Genomic DNA, 10,626 nt, shown 5'->3' with positions numbered 1-10,626 from the left:
ACTTAGGGAAATTAATTAAGTGTACAATCTTTTGAATGCCACGTGTACTCATAAAGAGAGGTGGTGGTGTACTTTCCCACCGATAAATATTGAAGTAGAACGTGCTATGTACTTTCAAAAAGATAGTCCACCTCTTGATGACTAGTCCATGAGCATTATTTTTCCAAAGGTTTTAATGTTTTGTCTTCCTGTCTTTTCTCAGTTGACACTGCCAAAAAGGATATTGTATTCCTTCTGGATGGTTCTGATAGCACAAGGAATGGCTTCCCTGCCATGCGTGATTTTGTTGAGAGAGTGGTGGAGAAACTCAATGTGGGAGTGAATAAAGACCGTGTCTCTGTAGTCCAGTACAGCAGAGATGCAGAGGTCAATTTCTACCTGAAAACATACACCACAAGAGAGGATATTGTGGATTCGGTTAGAGGGCTAAAACACAAAGGAGGCAGACCCCTCAACACCGGGGCTGCCCTCCAATACGTTAGGGATAACGTCTTTACAAACTCCTCCGGGAGTAGGAGCCTGCAAGGTGTTCCACAGATGTTGATCCTGCTAAATGGTGGAAGGTCTTTTGACAATGTAGATACCCCAGCTTCTGCTCTCAAACAGCAGGGCATCTTTGTGATTGGCATTGGAACCAGGAGCTCTGACAGTGGAGAGCTGAAGAAGATATCATACGACCCTCGTTATGCTCTATCAGTGTCTGAGTTTACTGACCTCCCCAGTGTCCAAGAACAGCTCTCGTCTGTAATGAGCACAGTGTTAGTGAGAGCTACACCCATGACACCAAAAGAAACTGGTAAGAAAGTGACTGACTTTTGCATTCCAAGATTATGGTAGGATGCAAATTGAACTGTATTAAATTGTATTTTGGTAACTTCAAGTCAGCCAGTGCCACTTTGGCCAAACAGTTGTGCTGGCATAATAGAGTCAATGTCGTAAAAATTAAGTGTAGCTTTCATCATATGACTTTTGCATGGGAAACATTTGACACATGGACCTAAATATGTCTCTCAAATTCTATGTTCCCTAGTGGAGAGACAGCCACCAGGAAGGGATGTTGTGTTCTTGTTGGATGGATCTGATGGTACTAGAACTGGATTCCCAGCTATGCAAGACTTTGTCCAAAGAGTAGTAGAGAAGCTCAGAGTGGATGACAACCAAGACCGTGTCTCAGTGGTTCAGTACAGCAGAGATCCAGCTGTCAATTTCTATCTGAACACATACACGACAAAAGGCGAGATCCTTGACACTGTCAGAGGTTTGAGGCACAAAGGCGGAAGACCCCTCAACACTGGAGCAGCTCTCCAGTACTTGAGGGATAATGTCTTCACGGCCTCTGCCGGAAGCAGGCGCCTGGAAGGAGTTCCACAGGTCCTGATATTGCTAAGTGGTGGAAGGTCTTTTGACAGTGTTGATGCACCAGCCTCTGCTCTCAAACAGCTGGGTGTCCTGACCTTTGCAATTGGAACCAGGAGCTCTGATAGTAGAGAACTAGAGAAGATATCCAACGATCCCAATTATGTTCTATCTGTGTCTGAATTCACTGACCTTCCAAGTATCCAACAGCAACTTCAGTCCTCAGTGGAGGCTGTGGTTATTGAAGACACCCCAGAAACACCAACTGTACTTGGTATGTTACTAATCACACCCCTTTCCGGCCTGAAAGGCTACCTGACTTGTTTCAACTACACTTAGGGAAATTAATTAAGTGTACAATCTTTTGAATGCCACGTGTACTCATAAAGAGAGGCGGTGGTGTACTTTCCCACCGATAAATATTGAAGTAGGACGTGCTATGTACTTTCAAAAAGATAGTCCACCTCTTGATGACTAGTCCATGAGCATTATTTTTCCAAAGGTTTTAATGTTTTGTCTTCCTGTCTTTTCTCAGTTGACACTGCCAAAAAGGATATTGTATTCCTTCTGGATGGTTCTGATAGCACAAGGAATGGCTTCCCTGCCATGCGTGATTTTGTTGAGAGAGTGGTGGAGAAACTCAATGTGGGAGGGAACAAAGACCGTGTCTCTGTAGTCCAGTACAGCAGAGATGCAGAGGTCAATTTCTACCTGAAAACATACACCACAAGAGAGGATATTGTGGATTCGGTTAGAGGGCTAAAACACAAAGGAGGCAGACCCCTCAACACCGGGGCTGCCCTCCAATACGTTAGGGATAACGTCTTTACAAACTCCTCCGGGAGTAGGAGCCTGCAAGGTGTTCCACAGATGTTGATCCTGCTAAATGGTGGAAGGTCTTTTGACAATGTAGATACCCCAGCTTCTGCTCTCAAACAGCAGGGCATCTTTGTGATTGGCATTGGAACCAGGAGCTCTGACAGTGGAGAGCTGAAGAAGATATCATACGACCCTCGTTATGCTCTATCAGTGTCTGAGTTTACTGACCTCCCCAGTGTCCAAGAACAGCTCTCGTCTGTAATGAGCACAGTGTTAGTGAGAGCTACACCCATGACACCAAAAGAAACTGGTAAGAAAGTGACTGACTTTTGCATTCCAAGATTATGGTAGGATGCAAATTGAACTGTATTAAATTGTATTTTGGTAACTTCAAGTCAGCCAGTGCCACTTTGGCCAAACAGTTGTGCTGGCATAATAGAGTCAATGTCGTAAAAATTAAGTGTAGCTTTCATCATATGACTTTTGCATGGGAAACATTTGACACATGGACCTAAATATGTCTCACAAATTCTATGTTCCCTAGTGGAGAGACAGCCACCAGGAAGGGATGTTGTGTTCTTGTTGGATGGATCTGATGGTACTAGAACTGGATTCCCAGCTATGCAAGACTTTGTCCAAAGAATAGTAGAGAAGCTCAGAGTGGATGACAACCAAGACCGTGTCTCAGTGGTTCAGTACAGCAGAGATCCAGCTGTCAATTTCTATCTGAACACATACACGACAAAAGGCGAGATCCTTGACACTGTCAGAGGTTTGAGGCACAAAGGCGGAAGACCCCTCAACACTGGAGCAGCTCTCCAGTACTTGAGGGATAATGTCTTCACGGCCTCTGCCGGAAGCAGGCGCCTGGAAGGAGTTCCACAGGTCCTAATATTGCTAAGTGGTGGAAGGTCTTTTGACAGTGTTGATGCACCAGCCTCTGCTCTCAAACAGCTGGGTGTCCTGACCTTTGCAATTGGAACCAAGAGCTCTGATAGTAGAGAACTAGAGAAGATATCCAACGATCCCAATTATGTTCTATCTGTGTCTGAATTCACTGACCTTCCAAGTATCCAACAGCAACTTCAGTCCTCAGTGGAGGCTGTGGTTATTGAAGACACCCCAGAAACACCAACTGTACTTGGTATGTTACTAATCACACCCCTTTCCGGCCTGAAAGGCTACCTGACTTGTTTCAACTACACTTAGGGAAATTAATTAAGTGTACAATCTTTTGAATGCCACGTGTACTCATAAAGAGAGGCGGTGGTGTACTTTCCCACCGATAAATATTGAAGTAGGACGTGCTATGTACTTTCAAAAAGATAGTCCACCTCTTGATGACTAGTCCATGAGCATTATTTTTCCAAAGGTTTTAATGTTTTGTCTTCCTGTCTTTTCTCAGTTGACACTGCCAAAAAGGATATTGTATTCCTTCTGGATGGTTCTGATAGCACAAGGAATGGCTTCCCTGCCATGCGTGATTTTGTTGAGAGAGTGGTGGAGAAACTCAATGTGGGAGGGAACAAAGACCGTGTCTCTGTAGTCCAGTACAGCAGAGATGCAGAGGTCAATTTCTACCTGAAAACATACACCACAAGAGAGGATATTGTGGATTCGGTTAGAGGGCTAAAACACAAAGGAGGCAGACCCCTCAACACCGGGGCTGCCCTCCAATACGTTAGGGATAACGTCTTTACAAACTCCTCCGGGAGTAGGAGCCTGCAAGGTGTTCCACAGATGTTGATCCTGCTAAATGGTGGAAGGTCTTTTGACAATGTAGATACCCCAGCTTCTGCTCTCAAACAGCAGGGCATCTTTGTGATTGGCATTGGAACCAGGAGCTCTGACAGTGGAGAGCTGAAGAAGATATCATACGACCCTCGTTATGCTCTATCAGTGTCTGAGTTTACTGACCTCCCCAGTGTCCAAGAACAGCTCTCGTCTGTAATGAGCACAGTGTTAGTGAGAGCTACACCCATGACACCAAAAGAAACTGGTAAGAAAGTGACTGACTTTTGCATTCCAAGATTATGGTAGGATGCAAATTGAACTGTATTAAATTGTATTTTGGTAACTTCAAGTCAGCCAGTGCCACTTTGGCCAAACAGTTGTGCTGGCATAATAGAGTCAATGTCGTAAAAATTAAGTGTAGCTTTCATCATATGACTTTTGCATGGGAAACATTTGACACATGGACCTAAATATGTCTCACAAATTCTATGTTCCCTAGTGGAGAGACAGCCACCAGGAAGGGATGTTGTGTTCTTGTTGGATGGATCTGATGGTACTAGAACTGGATTCCCAGCTATGCAAGACTTTGTCCAAAGAATAGTAGAGAAGCTCAGAGTGGATGACAACCAAGACCGTGTCTCAGTGGTTCAGTACAGCAGAGATCCAGCTGTCAATTTCTATCTGAACACATACACGACAAAAGGCGAGATCCTTGACACTGTCAGAGGTTTGAGGCACAAAGGCGGAAGACCCCTCAACACTGGAGCAGCTCTCCAGTACTTGAGGGATAATGTCTTCACGGCCTCTGCCGGAAGCAGGCGCCTGGAAGGAGTTCCACAGGTCCTAATATTGCTAAGTGGTGGAAGGTCTTTTGACAGTGTTGATGCACCAGCCTCTGCTCTCAAACAGCTGGGTGTCCTGACCTTTGCAATTGGAACCAGGAGCTCTGATAGTAGAGAACTAGAGAAGATATCCAACGATCCCAATTATGTTCTATCTGTGTCTGAATTCACTGACCTTCCAAGTATCCAACAGCAACTTCAGTCCTCAGTGGAGGCTGTGGTTATTGAAGACACCCCAGAAACACCAACTGTACTTGGTATGTTACTAATCACACCCCTTTCCGGCCTGAAAGGCTACCTGACTTGTTTCAACTACACTTAGGGAAATTAATTAAGTGTACAATCTTTTGAATGCCACGTGTACTCATAAAGAGAGGTGGTGGTGTACTTTCCCACCGATAAATATTGAAGTAGAACGTGCTATGTACTTTCAAAAAGATAGTCCACCTCTTGATGACTAGTCCATGAGCATTATTTTTCCAAAGGTTTTAATGTTTTGTCTTCCTGTCTTTTCTCAGTTGACACTGCCAAAAAGGATATTGTATTCCTTCTGGATGGTTCTGATAGCACAAGGAATGGCTTCCCTGCCATGCGTGATTTTGTTGAGAGAGTGGTGGAGAAACTCAATGTGGGAGTGAATAAAGACCGTGTCTCTGTAGTCCAGTACAGCAGAGATGCAGAGGTCAATTTCTACCTGAAAACATACACCACAAGAGAGGATATTGTGGATTCGGTTAGAGGGCTAAAACACAAAGGAGGCAGACCCCTCAACACCGGGGCTGCCCTCCAATACGTTAGGGATAACGTCTTTACAAACTCCTCCGGGAGTAGGAGCCTGCAAGGTGTTCCACAGATGTTGATCCTGCTAAATGGTGGAAGGTCTTTTGACAATGTAGATACCCCAGCTTCTGCTCTCAAACAGCAGGGCATCTTTGTGATTGGCATTGGAACCAGGAGCTCTGACAGTGGAGAGCTGAAGAAGATATCATACGACCCTCGTTATGCTCTATCAGTGTCTGAGTTTACTGACCTCCCCAGTGTCCAAGAACAGCTCTCGTCTGTAATGAGCACAGTGTTAGTGAGAGCTACACCCATGACACCAAAAGAAACTGGTAAGAAAGTGACTGACTTTTGCATTCCAAGATTATGGTAGGATGCAAATTGAACTGTATTAAATTGTATTTTGGTAACTTCAAGTCAGCCAGTGCCACTTTGGCCAAACAGTTGTGCTGGCATAATAGAGTCAATGTCGTAAAAATTAAGTGTAGCTTTCATCATATGACTTTTGCATGGGAAACATTTGACACATGGACCTAAATATGTCTCACAAATTCTATGTTCCCTAGTGGAGAGACAGCCACCAGGAAGGGATGTTGTGTTCTTGTTGGATGGATCTGATGGTACTAGAACTGGATTCCCAGCTATGCAAGACTTTGTCCAAAGAGTAGTAGAGAAGCTCAGAGTGGATGACAACCAAGACCGTGTCTCAGTGGTTCAGTACAGCAGAGATCCAGCTGTCAATTTCTATCTGAACACATACACGACAAAAGGCGAGATCCTTGACACTGTCAGAGGTTTGAGGCACAAAGGCGGAAGACCCCTCAACACTGGAGCAGCTCTCCAGTACTTGAGGGATAATGTCTTCACGGCCTCTGCCGGAAGCAGGCGCCTGGAAGGAGTTCCACAGGTCCTGATATTGCTAAGTGGTGGAAGGTCTTTTGACAGTGTTGATGCACCAGCCTCTGCTCTCAAACAGCTGGGTGTCCTGACCTTTGCAATTGGAACCAAGAGCTCTGATAGTAGAGAACTAGAGAAGATATCCAACGATCCCAATTATGTTCTATCTGTGTCTGAATTCACTGACCTTCCAAGTATCCAACAGCAACTTCAGTCCTCAGTGGAGGCTGTGGTTATTGAAGACACCCCAGAAACACCAACTGTACTTGGTATGTTACTAATCACACCCCTTTCCGGCCTGAAAGGCTACCTGACTTGTTTCAACTACACTTAGGGAAATTAATTAAGTGTACAATCTTTTGAATGCCACGTGTACTCATAAAGAGAGGTGGTGGTGTACTTTCCCACCGATAAATATTGAAGTAGGACGTGCTATGTACTTTCAAAAAGATAGTCCACCTCTTGATGACTAGTCCATGAGCATTATTTTTCCAAAGGTTTTAATGTTTTGTCTTCCTGTCTTTTCTCAGTTGACACTGCCAAAAAGGATATTGTATTCCTTCTGGATGGTTCTGATAGCACAAGGAATGGCTTCCCTGCCATGCGTGATTTTGTTGAGAGAGTGGTGGAGAAACTCAATGTGGGAGGGAACAAAGACCGTGTCTCTGTAGTCCAGTACAGCAGAGATGCAGAGGTCAATTTCTACCTGAAAACATACACCACAAGAGAGGATATTGTGGATTCGGTTAGAGGGCTAAAACACAAAGGAGGCAGACCCCTCAACACCGGGGCTGCCCTCCAATACGTTAGGGATAACGTCTTTACAAACTCCTCCGGGAGTAGGAGCCTGCAAGGTGTTCCACAGATGTTGATCCTGCTAAATGGTGGAAGGTCTTTTGACAATGTAGATACCCCAGCTTCTGCTCTCAAACAGCAGGGCATCTTTGTGATTGGCATTGGAACCAGGAGCTCTGACAGTGGAGAGCTGAAGAAGATATCATACGACCCTCGTTATGCTCTATCAGTGTCTGAGTTTACTGACCTCCCCAGTGTCCAAGAACAGCTCTCGTCTGTAATGAGCACAGTGTTAGTGAGAGCTACACCCATGACACCAAAAGAAACTGGTAAGAAAGTGACTGACTTTTGCATTCCAAGATTATGGTAGGATGCAAATTGAACTGTATTAAATTGTATTTTGGTAACTTCAAGTCAGCCAGTGCCACTTTGGCCAAACAGTTGTGCTGGCATAATAGAGTCAATGTCGTAAAAATTAAGTGTAGCTTTCATCATATGACTTTTGCATGGGAAACATTTGACACATGGACCTAAATATGTCTCACAAATTCTATGTTCCCTAGTGGAGAGACAGCCACCAGGAAGGGATGTTGTGTTCTTGTTGGATGGATCTGATGGTACTAGAACTGGATTCCCAGCTATGCAAGACTTTGTCCAAAGAATAGTAGAGAAGCTCAGAGTGGATGACAACCAAGACCGTGTCTCAGTGGTTCAGTACAGCAGAGATCCAGCTGTCAATTTCTATCTGAACACATACACGACAAAAGGCGAGATCCTTGACACTGTCAGAGGTTTGAGGCACAAAGGCGGAAGACCCCTCAACACTGGAGCAGCTCTCCAGTACTTGAGGGATAATGTCTTCACGGCCTCTGCCGGAAGCAGGCGCCTGGAAGGAGTTCCACAGGTCCTGATATTGCTAAGTGGTGGAAGGTCTTTTGACAGTGTTGATGCACCAGCCTCTGCTCTCAAACAGCTGGGTGTCCTGACCTTTGCAATTGGAACCAGGAGCTCTGATAGTAGAGAACTAGAGAAGATATCCAACGATCCCAATTATGTTCTATCTGTGTCTGAATTCACTGACCTTCCAAGTATCCAACAGCAACTTCAGTCCTCAGTGGAGGCTGTGGTTATTGAAGACACCCCAGAAACACCAACTGTACTTGGTATGTTACTAATCACACCCCTTTCCGGCCTGAAAGGCTACCTGACTTGTTTCAACTACACTTAGGGAAATTAATTAAGTGTACAATCTTTTGAATGCCACGTGTACTCATAAAGAGAGGCGGTGGTGTACTTTCCCACCGATAAATATTGAAGTAGGACGTGCTATGTACTTTCAAAAAGATAGTCCACCTCTTGATGACTAGTCCATGAGCATTATTTTTCCAAAGGTTTTAATGTTTTGTCTTCCTGTCTTTTCTCAGTTGACACTGCCAAAAAGGATATTGTATTCCTTCTGGATGGTTCTGATAGCACAAGGAATGGCTTCCCTGCCATGCGTGATTTTGTTGAGAGAGTGGTGGAGAAACTCAATGTGGGAGGGAACAAAGACCGTGTCTCTGTAGTCCAGTACAGCAGAGATGCAGAGGTCAATTTCTACCTGAAAACATACACCACAAGAGAGGATATTGTGGATTCGGTTAGAGGGCTAAAACACAAAGGAGGCAGACCCCTCAACACCGGGGCTGCCCTCCAATACGTCAGGGATAACGTCTTTACAAACTCCTCCGGGAGTAGGCGCCTGCAAGGTGTTCCACAGATGTTGATCCTGCTAAATGGTGGAAGGTCTTTTGACAATGTAGATACCCCAGCTTCTGCTCTCAAACAGCAGGGCATCTTTGTGATTGGCATTGGAACCAGGAGCTCTGACAGTGGAGAGCTGAAGAAGATATCATACGACCCTCGTTATGCTCTATCAGTGTCTGAGTTTACTGACCTCCCCAGTGTCCAAGAACAGCTCTCGTCTGTAATGAGCACAGTGTTAGTGAGAGCTACGCCCATGACACCAAAAGAAACTGGTAAGAAAGTGACTGACTTTTGCATTCCAAGATCATGGTAGGATGCAAATTGAACTGTATTAAATTGTATTTTGGTAACTTCAAGTCAGCCAGTGCCACTTTGGCCAAACAGTTGTGCTGGCATAATAGAGTCAATGTCGTAAAAATTAAGTGTAGCTTTCATCATATGACTTTTGCATGGGAAACATTTGACACATGGACCTAAATATGTCTCACAAATTCTATGTTCCCTAGTGGAGAGACAGCCACCAGGAAGGGATGTTGTGTTCTTGTTGGATGGATCTGATGGTACTAGAACTGGATTCCCAGCTATGCAAGACTTTGTCCAAAGAATAGTAGAGAAGCTCAGAGTGGATGACAACCAAGACCGTGTTTCAGTGGTTCAGTACAGCAGAGATCCAGCTGTCAATTTCTATCTGAACACATACACGACAAAAGGCGAGATCCTTGACACTGTCAGAGGTTTGAGGCACAAAGGCGGAAGACCCCTCAACACTGGAGCAGCTCTCCAGTACTTGAGGGATAATGTCTTCACGGCCTCTGCCGGAAGCAGGCGCCTGGAAGGAGTTCCACAGGTCCTGATATTGCTAAGTGGTGGAAGGTCTTTTGACAGTGTTGATGCACCAGCCTCTGCTCTCAAACAACTGGGTGTCCTGACCTTTGCAATTGGAACCAGGAGCTCTGATAGTAGAGAACTAGAGAAGATATCCAACGATCCCAATTATGTTCTATCTGTGTCTGAATTCACTGACCTTCCAAGTATCCAACAGCAACTTCAGTCCTCAGTGGAGGCTGTGGTTATTGAAGACACCCCAGAAACACCAACTGTACTTGGTATGTTACTAATCACACCCCTTTCCGGCCTGAAAGGCTACCTGACTTGTTTCAACTACACTTAGGGAAATTAATTAAGTGTACAATCTTTTGAATGCCACGTGTACTCATAAAGAGAGGCGGTGGTGTACTTTCCCACCAATAAATGTTGAAGTAGGACGTGCTATGTACTTTCAAAAAGATAGTCCACCTCTTGATGACTAGTCCATGAGCATTATTTTTCCAAAGGTTTTAATGTTTTGTCTTCCTGTCTTTTCTCAGTTGACACTGCCAAAAAGGATATTGTATTCCTTCTGGATGGTTCTGATAGCACAAGGAATGGCTTCCCTGCCATGCGTGATTTTGTTGAGAGAGTGGTGGAGAAACTCAATGTGGGAGGGAACAAAGACCGTGTCTCTGTAGTCCAGTACAGCAGAGATGCAGAGGTCAATTTCTACCTGAAAACATACACCACAAGAGAGGATATTGTGGATTCGGTTAGAGGGCTAAAACACAAAGGAGGCAGACCCCTCAACACCGGGGCTGCCCTCCAATACGTCAGGGATAACGTC

General features: G+C 44.8%; 2 protein-coding genes across 2 annotated transcripts; both read left to right on the top strand.

The window, feature by feature from the left end:
* Positions 1-2,796: 2,796 nt before the first annotated feature.
* On the top strand, positions 2,797-4,859 carry LOC115026475 (collagen alpha-3(VI) chain-like). Its single transcript, XM_029459320.1, has 4 exons — positions 2,797-3,319; positions 3,581-4,174; positions 4,409-4,749; positions 4,851-4,859. The coding sequence occupies exons 1-4, from the start codon at positions 2,797-2,799 to the stop codon at positions 4,857-4,859; spliced, it is 1,467 nt and encodes a 488-aa protein (XP_029315180.1).
* A 4,080-nt stretch (positions 4,860-8,939) lies between these two features.
* On the top strand, positions 8,940-10,622 carry LOC115026472 (collagen alpha-3(VI) chain-like). Its single transcript, XM_029459315.1, has 4 exons — positions 8,940-9,241; positions 9,476-10,075; positions 10,337-10,551; positions 10,617-10,622. Exons 1-4 carry the CDS (start codon positions 8,983-8,985, stop codon positions 10,620-10,622), a joined length of 1,080 nt encoding a protein of 359 aa, XP_029315175.1. The 5' UTR covers positions 8,940-8,982.
* Positions 10,623-10,626: the final 4 nt, after the last annotated feature.

The sequence above is a fragment of the Cottoperca gobio genome, chromosome 21 (genome assembly GCF_900634415.1).
Source record: "Cottoperca gobio chromosome 21, fCotGob3.1, whole genome shotgun sequence".
NCBI lineage: Eukaryota > Metazoa > Chordata > Actinopteri > Perciformes > Bovichtidae > Cottoperca > Cottoperca gobio.
This window is presented reverse-complemented; position numbering and strand designations above follow the sequence as displayed.